Genomic DNA, 21,137 nt, shown 5'->3' on the forward strand with positions numbered 1-21,137 from the left:
GCGGTCGTGGGCTGACAGCCTGCCTCCACTGCGTTGTGAAAGAGAATTGCTCTCTCTGGCCTTTTCAGGATCCAGATTTTCTACAGCGTGTTCAGACACTGATCCTGCTTCCTGGCAATGTAACCATGAAGGCATCACGTAAACTCCCAGGTGTCCAAAGGATATAATAGTTGCCCTCCCTCCCTCATCACCCATTCATTCATTCACTTATTTGTTAACAAGCTTTATTAAATACTATGTGTTAGGTTGTGGGACCTCAAAGATAAATAAGAATTTCCCCCTCAGTCTCCAGCGGTTTATAAATTCACAGAATATCAGACTGGAAGGGACTGTCCCGTCCAAATTTTGGTCTTATAGGCAAGGAAACTACAATGTTAATGCAAGGCCATATAAGGGAGATTGAGACTTACTACAGTTTAGCCAAAAGTAGGTGATACAGAGGAAAGATCCTTGGGGTGGGAAATAAGCCTGGGTTCCAATCCCAACTCAGTCAGTGACTGGGTGTGACACCTGGTCAGTCATTTTACTTCTTTGGGTCTCAGTTTCCGGCTCAGTCGACTGAGTGTCCAACTTCAGTTCAGTCATGATCTCTCAGTTCATGAGTTCAAGCCCCGCGTTGGGTTCTGTGTCGACAGCTCAGAGCCCGAATGAAGCCTGCTTCAAATTCTGTGTCTCCCTCTCTCTCTGCCCCTCCCCACTCACACTCTGCCTCTCTCTCTCTCTCAAAAAGAATAAGTAAAACATATTTTAAAAAATTGTAAAATTAGTAACCAATGACTGAGAAAATATACAGTAACAAAAAGCTAATATGAGGTCAGAAATTAACATCATTTTATATTAATTGGAACTTATTCATCAAAACAGTATCTACAGATATTTGAAAAATATTTTTAACATCTTTTTTTTTCATTTTTATTTTTTTATTTTAGAGAGAGAGCACGTAAGGTGGGGGAAAGGAGCAGAGGGAGAGAGAGATTGAGAATCTCAAGTAGGCTTCATACTCAGCGCAGAGCCCGATGCAGGTCTCTATCCCATGACCCTGGGACCATGAGCTGAGCCAAATTCAAGAGTCGGATGCTCAGTTGACTGAGCCACCCTAGCGCCCCTCAATTTTTTCCGTATTTTTCTCTCCTCAAGTCTGGATATTTTTACCAACCTATCTTCCAGATCACCGATCTTGTTCTCGTTAATCTGCTGCTGTTAGACATTTCTCTCCCCCCCCCCCCCCACCAATCAATATGCAGCTTTTATTGTATCTTTAAAATACCACAAATAAGTCTGAGGAATCATCTGGCATCTTGCTGTTTCTGTAGCTGGGCAACTTAGCTTTCATTCATCAGCCTGCTGAACTGTTCCCTTTTCAGAAACAGATACCATCCAAAAACCTCCTGATATCCTTGTTGTTAACTCTTGTGGCCTGCAGAATCAAAGCAGCTGAATTTGATACAAGTTCAATGTCATTTCCTTCAAGAATTAACTCACCTTTCTGGGATTGAGATACTAAAAAAGTAATGCCAGGCCTCATCTGAACCCCATGGGTGTATTTTTTGCCCAAGAAATTTTGGATTTCAATAAGAGAACCATTCTCTTGAATAACAGCACTGATGGAGAAATGAGTGTATACAGACCTCATCTTGTAACGGAAGCCCGGTGTAACGCCCCCAAGCATGTTCTGTATATGACTGCAGATAACGTGGGCGGTAGCCAGTTCCTTTCCATTTCTCTGCCATTTATCAGTTCAGAGCCTCTCCTTTATCTTTTCAAGGACTACGAGTTCTACATTGATGTGACTGAAAGTCCTCCACAGTGCTCCTCTGGGGTCCTTCACGGTAACAGTGCACCCCTTCAGAGTGATGTCAACACTTTCTGGAATGTTGACAGTCTCATTGCTGAGAACAGTCTTCATTCTCCCAGCAGATGCGGCAAAAAGAGAACCTTGGCAGACACTTCTGTTGTATTATTGTCCGGCTTTCAGCTTTCCTCTCCCACACCATTTATGATTCAGCACATTTCTCAAAGGTAGAAAGAATTATACTTTTTTTTAAAGTTTATTTATTTATTTTGAGAGAGAGAGAGAGAGAGAGAGAGAGCATGAGTGGGGGAAGGACAGAGAGAGAGAATCGCAAGCAGGCTCTCTGCTGTCAGCACAGACCCTGACATAGGGCTCGAACCCATGAACCGTGAGATCAATGACCTGAACTGAAACCAACAGTCAGATGCTCAACTGACTGAGCCACCCAGGTGCCCTGTTTATGCTTTAATGTAGATTTCTCCATATCACCCCACTTGGTCTGAAATTTATACTTCAGTTCATATCCTTTTTTTTTTTTAATGTTTATTTATTTTTGAGACAGAGACAGAATGCGAGTGGGTTAGGGGCAGAGAGAGAGGGAGACACAGAATCAGAAGCAGGCTCCAGGCTCTGAGCTGTCAGCACAGAGCCCGACACGGGGCTCAAACTCACCAACTGTGAGATCATGACCCGAGCCAAAGTCGGACGCTCGACTGAGCCACCCAGTCACCCCAGTTCACATCCTTTTGTAGGAAGCAAGTATCATCTCAAAACTCTGATATCAATCAGACGTGTTTATAACTGACTTACAGACCACTGAAACACTGTGGACATATAAAGTGCAAACATTACAGGGGCGCCTGGCTGGCTCAGTCAGTGGAGCATGTGACTCTTGATCTTGGGGTTGTGAGTTCAAGCCCCACCTTGGGTGTAGAGTTTACTTAAAAAACTAAAAAATAGGGTGCCTGGGTGGCTCAGTCAGTTAAGCATCCGACTTTAACTCAGGGCATGATTTAGCAGTTTGTGGGTTCAAACCCCACATCAGACTCTGTGCTGACAGCTCAGAGCCTGGAGCCTGCTTTGGATTCTCTCTCTCTCTCTCTCTCTCTCTCTCTCTCTCTCTGCCCCTCTCCTGCTCATGCTCTGTCTCTCTCTGTCTCTCAAAAATAAACGGTAATAAATAAATAAATAAATAAATAAATAAATAAATAAATAGTAAATGTTAAGGGGCACCTGGATGGGTCAGTCGGTTAAGCATCCGACTTTGGCTCAGGTCCTGATCTCATGGTTCAAGAGTTTGAGCCCCGCGTCAGGTTCTGTGCTGACAGCTCAGAGTCTGGAGCCTGCTTCAGATTCTGTGTCTCCCTCCCCTACTTGCGCTCTGTCTCTTTCTCTCTGAAATAGATAAACATTTAAAAAATGTGTAAAAATATTTTTTAAAAGTGCAAACATTGTAATTCATCTTTCTTCTCTCCTTTTATTATGCACATGGGCCATAAGTACCAATATACCCATTCAGTTCAACACTGGGTAGATGCAAACATTGTGGGAAAAGCTTTAAGTGCCTTGGTACATCTAATAAAACCATTGCCCAAGGGAGAAATTCCAGAGGGAGGGTGTCCAGGCTTGCTCTCTGAGCAACAATATCTGTTTGGAATAAAATTAATTTCTTAGGGAAATGTATGAAGCGGGGTACAGTAAGGGGCTTTTTTTGTTTATCTGAAATTCAAATTTAACTGGGCATCTTGTATTTTTATTTGCTAAACTGGCCACTGGTGTGTATCCTCTGTGGATGGTGTCTCTAAATGAGAATTGATTCCAATGTTACGGAAATCTTGATAACGGGAGTCACAACGTTGACTGGTCATTAATGCAAGTAAAAAATGGAAATAAATTGGGTTTTGAACCCAGCCCCTTATTGAATTGTCTTATTGTTCTAACTCTTTTTCAGCTGGTTTTGTTGGCTTTTCCAGATATGTAATTATTTCACTGCAAAAAAATGACGAATTTACTTCCCCCTTATCAATTTTGATTCCTCTCATTTTTTTCTTAGGAGGTACTCTCGTGGCAATACCAGGGTGGTGATAGTGGTAACAGTAAATGTTTTAGTCATCATTGCTGTGTAACAAACTACCCCCAAACTGGCATGAAATAATCACAGATTCTGTAGATGGGGAATCTGGACAGGGCACAGTGGCCATGACTTATCCTTTCTCCTTACTATCTATCCGCTGCCTCAAGTTTAAAGATTTAAAGGCTGGGAATGATTCAGTAGCTGAGGGGTGGAATCATTGATGTCTTCACTCAACATTTCTGGTGGTTCTTGCTGGCTGTTGGCTGGGGTCCCAGGCTGCCAGCCTCTGGCTGACACACTTGCACATAACCTCTCTGAGTGATCTCTCCCAATATGGTAGCTGGCATGACAGAAGTAGAAAGACAGAGGTGTATTGCATTGTTATGATCTAACCTTAAAAGTCACAAAGCATCAGAGCTCCTGGGTGGCTCAGTCAATTAAGCATCTGGCTCTTGGTTTCAGCCTGGGTCATGATCTCACAGTGTGAGTTCAAGCCCTGAGTCAGGCCCTGGACTGACAGTGTGGAGCCTGCTTGGAATTTTCTCTCTCCCTCTGTCTCTCTCTCTCTCTCTCTCTCTCTCTCTCTCTCTGCCCTTCCCCCGCTTGTGCACACACACTCTCTCTCTCAAAATAAATACACTTTAAAAGTTTTTTTTTAACTTCATTTATTTTGAGAGAGACAGTGCATGCATGGGGGAGGGGCAGAGAGAGAGAGGAAGAGAGAGAATTCCAAGCTAGATTCGCCACTGTCAGCACAGAGCCCAATGCAGGGCTTAAACTCACAAAACCAAGAGATCATGATCTGAGCCGAAATCAAGAGTCAGTTGCTTAACCAACTGAGCCACCCAGGTGCCCCTAAATAAATAAACTTTCTTTTTTTTTTTTTTAAGTCACAAAGCATCACTTACACCTTACTATATCTTCCCAGACAGATTTGCGAAGACCACCCACAGAGTCAAGGGCAAGGGAGGAACATAGACTCTTCACCCAGTAGTTGGGTTGTCAGTATTACATTCTAAGAAAAGCATGTGGGATAAAAGATTTCCTTGTGGTCACCTTTGGAACATACAATCTGCCAAAAGGAACAGCCTTGTGTTCCTGAGTTGAGTAAAAATCCTTTCAGTAAAGGAATTTCATCTTTAAGCCTCAGTTCAGATTTGTTTATTTATCATGTCAAAGAAGTTCCCCTATTCTGATTTTTTAAGTTTTTAAAAAAATAAATAATAGATGGTGAATTTTTTCAAATGCCTTTTCAGCATCTATGAATCACCTATTGAAGAAGCAACAAAATAAGGTAAAAATGAATGAGGTTGCATCTTCTTCCTTCAAGCCACGCCTGCAAGTTGATCCCTTCATTCAGTGAGTATTTCTGAGCACTTATTGTGTGCCAGACCCTGTGCTAGGCACTCAGAAACAGAAGTGGTTCCAGCCCTCAGGAAGCTTATAGCCAAAATGATCCAGGTCCAATTAAGTACCTGAAATCCGACCTTTGTGCCAACAGATGCAGAAAGGGGTGTTACTTCCGGCCCTCCCACCCATATCCTGAACAAACTCGGTAACCTGCTCGGTTCGGCAAACTCTCATTCCCCATGGGGTATTTACGTATATAATTTTAGCCACCAGAGGGCAGTCACACTTAAAAAACACTTCCAAAGGGGAAGAAAAAAGACCCACCCATTCCTTGAAAGGCCATGGAGAGGGGTGGGGGGTTCCTGGACTAGAGTCAATCGACATTGTGGGACTCACTCCAATGGGGACATAGCCCAGCACCCAAACTACTCTTCCACTTCAGGCCTCAGGGTCACACCAATTTAGCCCGAGGCTCTGGTCCCTTGAGTGGAGGATGATGTAATGGAAACTGACATGGACCATAATGAAGTAGCTCAGAGGGTCTGCCAAATCAAACACTTCAGAAGTTAACTGCATAGGAACCCCTACTGGGAGGGGCCTAGGGCACCCACACACCCACCACCCTTCAAGTCCTCACTGAAGAGAGTCATTCAGTGAGTATGTATTGAGCAGTATATATTCAACAACCAGCCCTGTATGGGCAGGGGAAAAATAGACTTGTTCTGACTCCAAAGAGGGGTCTCGCTTTGCACAATACTATGAGAAGGCAGGAAGGACAGCCCCACGGCCAAGAGCGTCCAGTTAGGATGCCCCTCCTCTCTGTTCCAGGAGAAGCACGCAGGAGGCCACCCAAGACAGTAGCCTCTCCAGATGCAGCATGCAGCCCTTATCCTCGGGGTCCTGCCAGTGAAGGTTGTGCTTCCAGAAAACCCAGGCCTTCTCTTTCCTAGCCTAGGGTGAGGGATCTATGTCCAGTTTTTTGTTTTGGTTTGGTTTTTGCCTGTACCACGTGTTTTATCAGAGCTGCACATCCCCTTCTCAATCTGGGGCTTGAGCAGCTTTGGGAACCCATAAGCAACAGAGACTTTCAAGCTCTTTCCTACTCAGCCTCCTCCCACTCCCACATCAATGAATGCATAGCCCACCTGAATGAGAAGAGGGAAAGGGAGGGAAATGGTTAATATCTCGAAAATACTCTCCTTCCACAGGTCTGTGAGACTGCACAGGACTTAGCCTGAGTCTGGCATAGGGCAAGAACTTGATGAGTGTTAGTTATTATAGGTCCACAATCCCTTGCTAGAATTTCCAAAGCTTTAGAAACCCAAGGGTCTTTCATAATTCGTTTGGCAAAACTTATCTGCCGTGAATTCATTTGGCAACAAAACCTCACCCGAACACAACACCACTGATTTTGGTGTATGTGGACCACTTGGTGGGAGTACTCATGTATTCCTACAGTATTTGATCACAGGGTGTTGTCCCAGACTCCACTGTGTGTGTTGTGAGTCTATGGTGTAAGCACTTGATTGTCTTTCCAAAATCGAACATTCTCAGTTCTAAAACATAACTGGTCCCCAGGACCTCTTTCTATGTGAAATCTAGGTTCTATATCATATCGCTTCTATTATCTAGCTATGTGACATTAAATGTGGTAGACAGACCCTAGGATGGCCCGAAGATTCATGTCTCCTGCATCATGCATGCCCTGTATAAGCCCCTCCCTTTGAGAGTGGGCAGGACCTGTGACTTGCTTCTAAGTAACTAGAATCTGGCAAAGGTGAAGAGATTTTGAAGATGTAATTAAAATCTCAAATCAATTGATTTTTATTTAATCAAAGGGCAGATTATACTGAGTGAACCTGACTTAATCAGGCAAAAGCCTTTAAAAGAGAGACTAGGCCCTCCCTGAGATCAGAGACTCTGTCAGTTGTTGGCTTTGGAGGAGCTGAGGTGCTGTTAGAGGGCCTCGGGAGAGGCCCATTTGGCAGGGAACTATGGGCAGGCATTAGTCACAGAAAACATCCACCTGACCACCAGGAAGAAATCGAGATCTCAGTCCTGCACCCATAAGATGAATTCACGAAGGAGGAAATGCTGCCAGCAACTCGAAGGGGCCTGGAAACAGATCTTTCCCCACTTGAGACTCTGATGAGACAGCAGCTCCAACTGCTACCTGGATTCCAACATAGCAAAACTCAGAAGCAGTGGACCCAGCTAAGCCAAACCCAGGATCCTGATCCGTGGAAACCGACCTAATAAGTGTGTGTTATTTTAATCCACTAGATTGTGGTCATTGGTTATGCAACAAAGAGAACCAGCATGTCAGAGACATCCCTTAACCTCCCTGGGCTCCAGTTGTTCATCTGCAAACTGGGGAAGTGGGCACACATAGGAGTCTTTCCAGCTCCAGCTTTTGGAGACTCTGTGTACGGGGCATTTGCTGGGTGCTTTGGAGTTAGGAGCTGGGGGGAGACTAGTTCTCTCAGTGGGTAAGCAGATGCAGGAAGGGTGTCATTGAGGCAGCTGGTGCACAGGCAGAGAAAAATGCAGGCAGCTGAAGACTCACCCTGAGTCCCCAGTGACTCGGCTGCCAGGCTGGACACTGACCACAGCTGGCATTGCTCCTGGCTGCAGGAGCGATCATCTTTCAGAAGCAGGAAAAACAAGCATCCTCTTTTCCCTGCTCTGGAAGGGACGCTTTACCACGCTGGGCACCCGCCCCCATCTCTGTAGCTTAGGAAGGGGCAGAAGATTCCCCTCTCACAATCTCCAGACACCTAAAGCACTTGGGCTGGTGACCTCGGGAACTGACCTGGGGAACTCAGGGGGAGCTGAGTCAGGGAGGGCATCAGGTTTCCTGTGAGCTCTTGGCAACTCTCTGAAGTGGGTGAGGGTGTGCTTCCGTGTTCTCCCACCAGGCCAATCCATCACGTCCCCTTGCTTTCCTCACTCGTACCGCCTGTCACAGGGAACCCAGACCACCGACAAGCCCCAGAGGTGACACATCAACTCTCTGCCTTCCCTCCCCCAAATACTCCCTCAGACACAGCTCACATGCTCATTTGACTGGCTGAAGTGATTGTCCCTTATTAAATTCCTTGGAGGATGACCTCATTAAGCCTTGTTATGGGTCACTTCTATTTCAGGGAGAATAAATTTGCTGGAATCTTTCTATGGTCGGCTAGTTAATTGAAACCTGAAGTAGGGGATGGGGGAGGGGTAGGCATGGGTGAGGTGGTGAGCGGGTGGCCAGTGTAGACTGGCGGAGTGAGGAGCTAGGAGCTGGTGCAAGGAGGAGGCAGGAGGTCCATACGAAGGGGACCGATAAGAAGGAAGACGCAGGCCGTGGAGGGGGAGGGGAGACAGAACAAATGCACACTGCAGCCTGATCTGCCAAGATAGCCTCCTAGCTCCCTCCCAGGCCTCTGTGCTCAACCCTGCTCGACACATGAGTCCAGACCAGCACGAAGTGATAAGGGCCCAGGCCAGGATGTGGCAACAGAGATGGAAAAGAAGGAGATGTGAGAGGACTTGGAGACCAATTTGATATGAGGACAAAGGAGAGGAAAGTGCTCAAGATGACCTTGAAAGATCTCTGGAGAACTGGGGAGATGTGCCAGCAAACAAACCCAGCAGAGGCCTCAGATCGATGCCGAGCTCACAGCTCTATTGTTTAAGGAACCCTTCCTTCTTCACCCACTTCTGAAAAAATGTTTCCCATGTCCAGTTTTCTAGCTCTTCAGTCATGATGGGCTAATGTGAACTGGGTGCCCACTGTGGATCGGCCCCCGTGCTGGACACAGGGGACGTGAATATAAATAAGCACCCTGCGTGGCCCAGGGTGCTCCAGACCTTCCTAAGCAGTTAACGGCTCTCAGAATGTTTTACTTCAATTCCCTGTTCAAACAGTTTTGCTGATCTTCAGGATGGGCACTTCACAGAAAGAGGGCATAAAGATGGAAGAAGGTTTTGTGGAGGGGACCTTAACATCAAGTGAACGTGTGACATTTGGTACAGCTGGAAGACAGGTGGCCGCTAATTAGTCGAGTGGCCCCTGGCTGGACTCTTGAACTTCTGGGCCTGGCTTCCTTCACCTGCAAAGGAACAAGGAGGATTAGGTGATTCTTGATTCCTGGAAACTCTCCTACCTTACTTTCTATGCTTTGTTTCATGAATGTGCAGTGCTGAGACAAGTTTGATTTCTATAGAAATGTAGCGTCCTCCTTTATTTCAGAAGACAGTAGTAACGTGAGCACCCATGGAGTGGGTATGGGGCGTGACATGGAACCTTTATTCCCTGCTTCTTGTGTTCCAATCTGGAGGTGGCTCCACTGAGCCACATTTCTGGAGTCTCCCTGGTTTCTGTCTCTGTCTCTTGCCCTCTCTGCGGGAAAGACATCTGACTGGGAAGTTTGAAGGAAGGAACTGAGAGCATGCTTCACTAAGACCAGCTTCCTGAATCCACATGCCCAGCCACCTCAGAATGTGGCTGTATTTGGAGACAGGGCCTTTCAAGAGGTAATTAAGTTAAAATGGAGTTGTTTGGGGCGCCTGGGTGGCTCAGTTGGTTAGGCGGCTGACTTCGGCTCAGGGCATGAACTCGCAGTTCGTGGGTTCCAGCCCCACATCAGGCTCTGGGCTGACAGCTGGAGCCTGGAGCCTGCTTTGCATTCTGTGTCTCCTTTTCTCTCTGCCCCTCCTCTGCTCATGCTCTGTCTCTTGTTCTCTCAAAAATAAATACAAATTAAGAATAAATAAACAAACAAACAAACAAACAAACAAACAAACAAACAAAATGGAGTTGTTAGGGTGCGCCCGGATCCACTACAGCTCACATCCTTGGGAGATTAGGACACAGTCCATACAGACTGAAGAGAGGTCCTGTGAGGACGTTGTAGGAAGGAGGCCATCTGCAAGCCAAGGAGACCTTAGAAGAAACTAACCCTCTGACACCTTGATCTTGGACTTCCAGACGCCAAAACAGTGAAGAAATAACTTTCTGTTGTTTAAGTCCCTTGTCTGTGATACGTCACTATGGCAGCCCTGGCCGACGAATACATGATTTTCTTTGTGACTTGCCTGCCTCCAGAGGGTGTATATTCAGGACTGCTCATCGTACAGAAAACCTACTTTCTGGGGGAGGACTGAGTCTGTCAGGTCCGTCTGCTGCTAGGTGAATGTCTGTCTGCAGTGGCTGGGACATATTAGGAAGTCCCTGGGGGCGGCACATGTGCCCCATGTCCTCCAATCTGGCTTTCATCTACTGTAAAGTTGACATATAAATGTTCATCTATTTCCTGTGTCTGTCTTCTCAATCGGTTCCAAACTAGAGGAGGAGCTGGGACAGGGTTGTTTATTGCACATCCCCTCCCACCTCCTCCAGGAAAGGAAAAAAGGAAAAAGTACTGTAGCCCATGTTACATATTAGTTTTCCCCAGGGATTTTTTTTTAAATTTATTTTATTTTTGAGAGAGAGAGTGCAGTGCATGCACACGGGTGTGCAGGGGAGCGGCAGAGAGAGAGAGAGAGAGAGAGAGAGAGAGGGAGACAGAGGATCTGAAGCAGGCTCTACACACTGACAGCAGCGAGCCTGAGTCAGAGTTCAAACTCACTCGGGGCTTGAAGTCATGAACTGTGAGATCATGACCTGAGCCAAAGTTGGATGCTTAACCAACTGAGTCATCCAGGCGCCCTTTCCAGGGGACTTTGTTCTTTTTCCCAAACCCGTCTCTTCTTAACTGATGCCCTTACCACGCCCAAATGGGTGCTTTCCGTCCAGGACCACTCATTCCCAGGATGGCCTGGCTGTTAGATTCCACTGGGATGCCCACCTAGAACATCTTTCCTCTTCTCTGTGCTGCAAGATTCTCTTCATTCTCTGAGTCTTGGCTCAGAGGCCTCCTCCTAGCTGAGTCCTCCTCGGGGCCCAGGTCACACTTGGAGCTTCTCATGTCAGCTCTTATGACTCTGGGTGCATATTTCTATTATTTTGTCACACAGTCCTAATGTTAGGTGACTTCATGTCCGTGTTCTCTACTAGACAGACTAGACTGAGTGCTGTACCTGGAAGGACTTCCTCTGGTCACATCTGTGTCCCCAGGGCTCGCATGGTGCTTGGCTCCAAAGCAGGTGTCCATAAAGGGCTGGAGTATGAATGAGTGGCAGGATGACATTTTGACATATTAATCTGTGTGTTTCTCATAGTTTTCCACCCCACCCCTTCCATTTTAAGTATACTGGCCAGTTGGTAATTCCTTAATTTGGACTTGGTGCAAAGCAGACGAGCCTGAGTTCAATGACTTCCTGTCCTTTGAACGAATCTAAACTCAGCGGGTTTTCTGTACATTGTGGGGGAAGGGTAGGGGTAAAGAGGGCGATGACCTTTGAGAAAGAAGAAATGAAGGTCTAGAAAGGGGGAGAGAGTTGTGGGTGCCCTTACCCTTGATGGAGGTGGCCAGCAAAGATTTTTGCTCCCCAAAATGACATGAAAACAGAGTCAGCTACTGCCCATCACTGGGGTTTGGCAAATGATGTATCTACATTGGATGAAAGACAAGACCCCACCATACCTTTCTGGGCACTTGGGATCTGAGGGTCCTAAGTGGGGAAGGGAAATGAAGCTTCAGGAATGACCGACATGGACTTTCTTGCCAGCTGGGGCCTTGGAGTAGAAATTAAATTGATGTAGGGGTGCCTGGGTGGCTCAGTTGGTTGTGTCTGACTCTTGATTTCAGCTCAGCTCATGATCCCAGGATCATGGGATTGAGCCCCATGTCAGGCTCCAGGCTGAGTGTGGAGCCTGCTTAAAATTCTCTCTCTCTCTCTGTCTCTCTGTCTCTCTGTCTCTCTCTCTCCCTCTCCCCAGCTTGTGTGCTTTCTCTCTCTCTAAAATAAAAAATAATATAAATTTTTTTTAATTAAATTTATTTATAGGACATAAAGAGGGGCACAGGGCTGGCACAGTTGGTAGAGCAAGTGACTTTTGATCTTGGGGTCATAGGTTTGAGCCCCACCTTGGGTGTAGAGATTACTTAAAAAATAAAATCTTAGGGGTGCCTGGGTGACTCAGTGGGTTAAGCATCCAGCTCTGCTTTTCAGCTCAGGTCATGATCCCATAGTTTGTGGGATCAAGACTCACATCAGGCTCCCAGACTGACAGCACAGAGACTACCTGGGATTCTCTCTCTCTCCCTTTCTTTCTGTCTCCCCACCTCCACCCTGCTCCCGCATGTGCACACATGCACGTGTGTGCTCTCTCTCTCTCAAAATAAATAAATCTTGAAAAATCTTGAAAAAAATTCATAGGACATAAAAAAAGGTGGTATTTCTTGTATACTTGAGTTGGAGGATAAATTATCATCCACTAGGAATGAATTCTGGAGCCTTTAAGTCCTGAAACGTTGTTCCCCATCCCCCTCTTTTGCCCCCCAAATTTTGCCAAGACTTGAACTGGTCCAGAATTTAGCCCCTCATCCCCTCATCTTTTGCCTGTAGTGTGGCCATTTGGAGAATGTTCTATCATTCTCAAGACTGGATGGTGACCTGTCCTCATGGCAGCCTGGCACAGCCCCAGAAGGGGAATTCTTCAGCCACCAGACGTCCCCTTCCAGACACTGAAGGCCCCAGTAAGGCAAACTGTATCCTTCGCTCAAGGAAGATGGAGAATAGAAGTGTTGTTCAAGGCCAAGCCCCAGGCATGAGAGGGTGAGGAACCCAGGGAGACCAGAGAAGAAGCTCCACAGGAAAATGAACCCAGGTGGGTGGGGGTGGGGGTGGGGGTGAGTCTGTGTGGGATAGGAAGGATTCCTCTAGCTAGCACTGGGCCATTGGGAGCAACTTGCCCAAGCATGCCAGGAGATCTATAGAGTTCTCTCTCTCTCTCTCTCTCTCAGACCCACTGGTCACCTCCACTCTACTAAAGACCTCTTAGAAACCACAAACATCTCTATCCCATCTCCAGCCTCTCTCTTGTGCCTGCTGTCCCCCTCCACCTTGATGCAGAGCCAAAGCTCCCGAGGAATGGTGTGGTGACAGAATGTCTGACTTTCTCATGCTCCTTCAGCCTGGGGACACAACATCTATCTCTGAGGTAGACTGGGGAGGAGAATATATGTTGAGAGGAGGAGAGCAGACCAGCAAAGAGAAGAGGGGAAACTGAGTGGGGACTGGGTTGGGGGGGGGGGACAGAGGGAGGAAGGAGAGCTTGGGTTGAAGTTCCCCCAAAAGCAGAGTCTGAGACAAGAGCTTGCACGTAGGTAGTTGACTTGGGAAGCTCCTCGGGTAGAGGAGGGAGGGACTGGGAAGAGTAGCATGTGGAAGGAGGGAGAGCCATTCCGGGGGAATGCTACCACATTGGTCTCCGTGGAGGCTGAACGGAGTATGGTCCTGCTGGTCGCCTCTGAGGAGCACTGCAGAAGGGGCCATAGAGTTGTCCACCCGAGGGAAAGAAGACAGGACACTCATCTACCAGTTTCGGCCTCTGCCGGCTGAGTGTCACCCCGTGGACTGTTGATTCCTTCTTTCCTCCAGGTTCATCCAGAGTCCTGTGTCTGAGGACAGGAGGGAAGCGGAAGAGGCATGCAGCCGAAGCAGAAATGTGGGCCAAGAAGATGTGAGCCGGGACACAACGCAGGAGCGGAGGGTAAAGAAGATGCAGCCAAAGAATGGAGGGAGGAAAGAAAAGAGGGAACAGTGGTGGGGAGGGGAAGACAAGACAAATGTGATTGGTCCCTGTTTGGGGGAGAGATATAAGCCCAGCAGGGGCACCCTTGAGCATCTGGGGACCCTCTGCAGAGCTCCTGATATTGGCTGGGGTGAACCCTCAGTGTCACTGCCTTGTCTGCCACTAGAATCTGACAGGCTGGCCGGCAGGCACAGGGGAGCCTTGGCAGTGACGGGACATCCCCACCCCCTGGTAGCCAGGGGCAACCTCTTTGGGGCCTTCCAGGAAGATAAGCTGCCTTCTTAGTGTTTCTGGCTCTTCTAGTTCAACAACATAGACTTAGGGTTTCTGGCTGAAAACACACGTCTCCCAAGAGGCAGATTCATGGCATATGGTCATACAAAAGGATCGTCACCCGCCAGAGTGAAGGCAAGCTCCCTGCAGTCCCTGTGGCCAGTTTGGGGCACGGTTGCCACCCTTACGCCAAAGGGTTGGGTGAGGAAACAGGCTCTTGAAGCTTCTGAGGTTTACAAAGGCCTGAAACATCCCATGTTTGTATCCTGTTTACACTGTGCGCCCACTGTCAGCCCACCGCAGAGCGGGACTCTCCCCGTACAACACTGACCTTTCCCTCCCTGACTTCTTTTAGTACGAATAATCAATAGCCCAGATTTATCTCTCAACTCTCTTCTTAATATTCTTTCCCTTTGAGTTATTATTGTCTTCTTTAATTGTAAATGCTAGAGCTTCTTGGTTCCTGGTATACGAGGACTGAGAAAACAGTTGGGGCTGGGGCTTGGTCAGAACACATAGATGAATGTGTGTTAGATTGGTCCTCCCAGGCTGTCAGATTGTTGTGACTTGAGAATTCTGAAGAACCTGGCTAACCAAGAATATCTCCCTCCTCCCAGCTGACCTGCCTAGATGTCTGAAATTCCTATCTTTTATGTCATTCCCTGATGACTTCTAGAGAAGTGTTTATTTTAGTTGGACAAAATGCTATTACCTGGGAGAGGCAGTGTGTTAGTCAGCTATCACCCTAGTAAGAATTGGGTTGCTTAATTAATTTTTGTTACGATGTGGAGACTAGAAGCCTTAGAAATGGAGTCCTAGGCCAGGATGTTTTGGGTGTCAGAGGTGGGGAAGAGAGAGGTAAAGAAGGCTACAGTTCTGGGGCCTTGAGTGGTGACAGGTGACAGCACTGACTGGGTCAAGGAGGGTCCTGGATGTAGTGAGAAAAGACACACCAAAGAGAAACTGGTTTTACAGTTTGCCTTAGGTAAGGCCACCTTGTACATCCCATAAGCAAGGTCTTAGGTCTCTGAAGGCAGGGACTGGCCGGTGTATATCTTGTACATCCTTCAGACTGACCCACAATACATGGGTGTGTGTTCTCTTAGGTGACAGAATGGAGCCAGCTGTGCACACATAGTTCACTCAGTGAGGCCTCCCCATCACCCCAGGGAGGGATCTTGAGCTGCCTCCCCGGGGAGTTGGTCTTTTGCTCTTCTGGGGACTTGAAGGACTCATGGCAAAAACCACAAGTGGAATTAAAAGCCGGAGCAGCTCTACTAAGTGCATTAAGGGACACATTTCTCCAAAAAGCAAAATTAGTAAAACAGAAACCAAAGCCTGTTTTCTGCAAAATAAAAGGGTGCTCTCTCAGGCCCCCTTCTTGGCCCGGTGGTTACTCGTGGTTCCCAGTAAATGACAGTTGCTCCAGAGGAGGGAGTCCTTTGGAAGCTGCCTGGTTTCCTGCATCCCTGGGTCTGGCCCGTCTGGCTGGCGAGGGCCCTCCCAGCCTGCTCCCCTACATGGGTTCGGTAAACCTCTGCTTTGTCTTTCCCCCAGGGGCCCGTCCTGTTTCCCAAAGCCCGGTGCCTTTGCACTGACTCCTCAAGAGAGGAGTCACATGAGATCCTCTGCTTCATTTAATTTTAGGTTATTGTTGCTGCTGTCAGTCTATTGAAGTACTTTAATGAATGCTCGTATTGTTCTCAGGCTGGAGCCTTTTTCAAGTGATCAGCACATTATAAAACACAATAATGAGTCTAATTCCCACCCCCCCCCCAACACACACACGCGCGCGCACACACACACACAATGGCATCGCTAAGGCCCCCAGATATATGCGGTGGTGAAGAGTCTGGGGCAGCAGAGCTGGGTTTGGTCCTGACTCTCCTGTCCAGTGCTGGTGACCTGAGGCAAGTCATTCATTCATTCATTCATTCATTCATTTATTCATTCATTCACTCACTCATTACTGAATGTGTGATGAGCAATTATTCAGTATCTCCTTGTGTCATATAATCTCTGCAAAATGTTAATAATACCTGCTCTTACTTTCCTGATACCTTTCCTGACTGTTTAGAAGAGCTAATGAGGGACGCCTGGGTGGCTCAGTCGGTTAAGTGGCCGACTTCGGCTCAGGTCAGGATCTCGCAGACCGTGAGTTCGAGCCCCGTGTCGGGCTCCGTGCTGACAGCTCAGAGCCTGGAGCCTGTTTCAGATTCTGTGTCTCCCTCTTTCTGACCCTCCCTTGTTCATGCTCTGTCTCTCTCTGTCTCAAAAACAAATAAACGTTAAAAAATTAAAAAAAAAGAAGAGCTAATGAAATCATAGTGTTCAAGGTAAACTGCACATACATATGTTGTTTCGGCAAAAAGATGAACACAAGGGGCGCCTGGGGGGTTCAGTTGGTTAAGCGTCTGACTTCGGCTCAGGTCACAATCTCAGGGTCCATGAGTTCGAGCCCCACGTCGGGCTCTGTGCTGACAGCTTGGAGCCTGGAGCCTGCTTCGGATTCTGTTGTCTCCCTCTCTCTCTGCCCCTCCCCCGTTCGTGCTCTGTCTCTCTGTCTCAAAAATAAATAAATATTTAAAAAAAAAAGATGAACACAAAATTGGAGGAGAGGGAGGTGAGGGCCCAAATCACAGCAGTTGATACATCACTTGTATGAGAAATACAACTATTCTGGACTGTCTCTGCCCTGTATTTTTGGATCCCAGGCTTTCCTCAAGCCAGACTTTGCCTGGGATACCTCTCTCTTCATCTCTACCCTTGGAAGCCCTGCTTTCTCCAAGGCACTGGTCAAAAGCTTCCTCTTCCACAAAGTCCTTCTTGCTCTCGGGAATTAATTTCTCCCTCCACATGCTCTTCCCCTGCTTTGGGGATTGCTGTGTTCCACCCGTGAACTACTGTGATTTGTTTCTAGAATGAGCCCTATTACTAGACAGACACCACTGTTCTGGAAGGAGGTATGGGCTGTTCTTTTCCAGGAATCCTGGCTCTGCCCCTTCAGCTCATGTAACCTTGGTCAGGTGCATTGTCTTCTCTGAGCCTCAGTCTCCTTCTGTAAAACCTACCTGCCCTTGCTGACTGTGGTGAGGATAAATGAAATACCACATGTGAAGGGCCTAACACCGTGTGCCTTGCTTTTAGTGGCCGGGCTTGCAATAGATGTCTTTTAAATAAAATTGAAGGGCATGCACGCGTACTTCTTTGGGCGCTCCTAAGACACACGTGGAGTAGGTGACCGCTTAAGGGGTGCCAGTGAGGGGGGGGGGCCCTGGGTGGCTCAGTTGGTTAAGGGTCCGGCTTTGGCTCAGGTCATGATCTCGGGGTTCGTGAGTTCGAGTCCCTTATCGGGCTGTCTGCCGTCAATACAGAGCCCTCTTCTGATCCTCTTTCTCCCTCTCTCTGCCCCTCCCTGGCTCATTCTCTCTCTCTCTCTCTCTCAAAATAAGTAAATTAATTAATAAACAAACAAACAAACTTAAAAAAAATAGGTGCCATTGAGGAATGTTGGGACCATCTCCCCACAGGATTTGGTACCTGAAATATCACCATGAAAGATTAATTCCTCCTCAAAGTCACTCCTTTATGTTTCAGTACCACTGGGAAAGGCAAAGCATCCAACTATTCCACCTCCTGGGGTCTTGGGTGCTGGCAGCATTGGCCACCGGTGAAAAAGTAGAGACACCACAGGGAAGGGAGGTGAGGAGTCTGAAGAGAGATTTGGTAGGATTGGTCTTGCTAAAAATAACTTGTTTATTTAAAACATATATTTTTTTTTCTTTTTTAAAAAATTTTTTTTTCAACGTTTATTTATTTTTGGGACAGAGAGAGACAGAGCATGAACGGGGGAGGGGCAGAGAGAGAGGGAGACACAGAATCGGAAACAGGCTCCAGGCTCTGAGCCATCAGCCCAGAGCCTGACGCGGGGCTCAAACTCACGGACCGCGAGATCGTGACCTGGCTGAAGTCGGACGCTTAACCGACTGCGCCACCCAGGCGCCCCTAAAACATATATTAAGGGACACCTGGGTCACTCAGTAGGCTAAGCCTCTGACCCTTGATTTCAACTCAGGTCATGATCTCATAGTTAGCCCCATGTAGGGCTTAGTGCTGACAGCACGGGGCCTGCTTGGGATCCTCTCTCTCTCTCTCTCTCTCTCTCTCTCTCTCTCTCTCTTCTCAATAAATAACTAAATAAACTAAAAAAAAAAAAAATACAACCAAGTATATTAATTTTCAGTCCAAGTTTTTAGGATCCCGAGTGGTTTTTTCCTGACGCCAATTCTCTGACAACAGTTAGGTGTTCAACAATTCAGTTCAATTCTGACACTAACTACCCAGAGTTAGCCTAGACCCCACAAGAGGGCCCCCACTTCGGATGCCAGCACAAGAAAAGTCCCCAGGCTACCCACACTTATGCCAGGCAGACTACAGATTTGGGGGTCCCCACGACTCTCCCATAAGTTTGGTAATTCGCTAGAAAGTCTCGGAACTCAGGAGAGTACTTTACTTACGATTACTGGCTTTCTATAAAGGATACAACTCGGGAAGAGCCAAATGGAAAAGAATCATGGTGGAAGGGGGGCTGGGGGCTGGGGCAGAGTTTCCGTACCCTCCCCCAGAGCGCCATTCTCCCAGCGTCTCAATGTGCTCCGCCAGCATGGGGGCTCTGCGAATGCCGTTGTTTAGGGGTTTTTATTGAAGTTTCAGGATGTAGGCACAACTAATTAAATGAGTGGCCGTTCGTGACTGAACTCGATCTCCAGCCTTTCTCCCCTTCCTGGGATGGGGGTGGGGCTGAAAATTCTAAGCTTCTCCTCCAGAGGTCTGTCCCTCTGGCAACCAGCCCCCAATCTGAAGCTACCTGCGGGCCCACCAAGACTCCCCTCATTAACACAAACTCTGAAGTGTCTGAAAGGGCTTTCTTAAGAATGACAAAAGGCACTCTTAGCACTTAGGAAATTCCAAGGCTTTTAGGAGCTCGGTGCCAGGAACTGAGGACAAAGACCTTATAGTTTTAATTAGGCCACAGATCCCCTGATGTTGCTCTTAAATGCCATAGTTTTCAGAGCTGGAGAGGGGAAGGTGGGGGACAGGGGACCTTCTCCATAAGGCTGGTGTTTCAGTTGCTCTGAAGTCCTTGAGTTTTTTTTTTTTTTTTCAAATCACGGTGTATCTTTGGAACTCCCTTATCTGCACGCCCCTCCCCCGCCTGCCCAAGGAAGGTCCCTAGGGCTTCAGGCCCTTCCCTGCTTTCCTAGTGCTTTCCTCCCCTCTCCTTCGACAGTAACCAGATTTAGCCTCTCCCGTCCCAGAGCTCTACCTGCCCCCCAGTGTGATCAGCGTGGGGTCAATGCCTTGCCAGGTTGTTTGTGGGCAGAGAGGATCTGCTGTCTGTGGTCCTGCTCATGACACTCAGTAGAGGTGGAGATGTCACATCCTGCTTTCCTGCTGGCGCTTAAGGAACTCAGCCCAGCAGGCCCAGACTCCTTAAGCTCACATCCAGTCCCCCACCTCCCTTCAGGCCTTCCCTCTCCTCACCCCTCTGCTGTGCAGCCACAGGCAGTCTGGCCCTGGGGTTGTTGTCCTCCAAACATCCCAGGGACTTTTTCACCTCTTGCCCCTTTTTCCCCAAGGTCAGCTTCTCTGCATACTCTTTTCTCCCGTCACATATATTTATTGGATTGTCCTGTCTGCCAGGCTCTGTGCTGGACACCCAAGGGGGCTTAGAGAAAGAGAGGCATGGGCTTTGCCCTCGGCGCTGACTCTCCTCCTTTGTAACAGAGGTGGGGCGGGCTTCAGGTTCCTTCAGGCATCTCTGGTTGCCCTCGACTCGTCCTCCCAGCCTCTCACACCACTTCCTTGTCTTCACATCCTTTCTGGTTTCTGTATCTCCCTAGGCAGATCCTCAGATGGACTTCCTCCATTCACACCCATGAACGAGTGTCTCTCCCAGAGCAGGGCCCCGTGCTCTCCGGTGACTCAGATGGGTGAGGAAGAGGAGCATGCACCACAGGCACCTGGGAGGGCAGATGTTACAGAGGGAACAAGCTGCTCCTGTGATGGGCAGTGGAGTAGAAGATTGCAGCTTCCAGCCTGGAGGCCCCACAAGGTCGGGTGTTGTGTCATTCAGAGCTAGTCCTTACAGGAAAAAAATGAGAGGGCAACACACATTTGTTGAAAAAATTTAAACTATCTTTTGCATTTATTTTCATGTTTTAATACAAGTTATAGACTTTCCTGGGGCGCCTGGGTGGCTCAGTCGGTTAAGCATTCGACTTCAGCTCAGGTCATGATCTCACAGTCTGTGGGTTCGAGCCTCACGTCGGGCTCTGTGCTGACAGCTTGGAGCCTGGAGCCTGCTTCGGATTCTGTGTCTCCCTCTCTCTGCCCCTCCCCCACCTGTGCTCTGTTTCTCTCTCTGTCTCGGTCTCAAAAAATGAATAAACGTTTACAACAATTTAAGTTACAGATTTTCCATATAGAAGGGATATCAAGGGGGTCACCTGATTGGAAAGAGGATCGGGGAGCCCGAGACAGAGGAGCCTCGCTCAGCCACCCCAGCGAACAAGGGAGCTGAAGGAGGTGTCCCCTCCCAGCCACTCTTAGCTGCAGATGGCTCCACTTGCAAGACATCTTCTGCCCTGTTCCATTCTGGTTCCATGCGGACTTGGCGGTTGAGGTGGCAACATCATTGTAAAGCAGTGTGAGTCTGTGTCTGTACTAACCAGTGAGGTGCTGGCCTGGACTGTTGCCATCAGAACAAGGACCCCCTTTACGGAGTGTTCTCTCTGAGCCATGAATTATGCTGATAACTTTACACACACCAGTCACTTCACTTAACCCCAGGAGAGCCTACAACGTAGTATCAGGAGTCCTCCGTGTTGAACAGGTGAGGATGTTTATGCTTGACAAGATTGCTCAACTGCCCAGAGGTCACAGCTAGAGGGAGGCAGACCTGT

General features: G+C 47.9%; 1 protein-coding gene and 1 pseudogene across 5 annotated transcripts; one reads left to right on the forward strand and one right to left on the reverse strand.

The window, feature by feature from the left end:
- Window positions 1-1,329: 1,329 nt before the first annotated feature.
- Window positions 1,330-1,906, reverse strand: LOC109493431 (annotated as a pseudogene).
- On the forward strand, window positions 1,731-20,432 carry LOC123381417. Of its 5 annotated transcripts, XM_045042196.1 has the most exons (5): window positions 1,731-2,019; window positions 5,123-5,225; window positions 6,045-6,172; window positions 12,711-12,920; window positions 13,746-16,609. In XM_045042196.1, the coding sequence occupies exons 3-5, from the start codon at window positions 6,087-6,089 to the stop codon at window positions 14,182-14,184; spliced, it is 735 nt and encodes a 244-aa protein (XP_044898131.1). In that variant the 5' UTR covers window positions 1,731-2,019; window positions 5,123-5,225; window positions 6,045-6,086; the 3' UTR covers window positions 14,185-16,609. The 5 variants fall into 5 exon arrangements, with proteins under 5 accessions (XP_044898131.1, XP_044898129.1, XP_044898132.1 ...); XM_045042194.1 differs by lacking the exon at window positions 6,045-6,172; XM_045042197.1 differs by lacking the exons at window positions 1,731-2,019; window positions 6,045-6,172 and adding an exon at window positions 20,076-20,432 and having other exon boundaries at window positions 5,128-5,225; window positions 13,746-13,857.
- Window positions 20,433-21,137: the final 705 nt, after the last annotated feature.

Source organism: Felis catus, chromosome D3 (assembly GCF_018350175.1).
Source record: "Felis catus isolate Fca126 chromosome D3, F.catus_Fca126_mat1.0, whole genome shotgun sequence".
Classification (NCBI taxonomy): Eukaryota; Metazoa; Chordata; class Mammalia; order Carnivora; family Felidae; genus Felis; species Felis catus.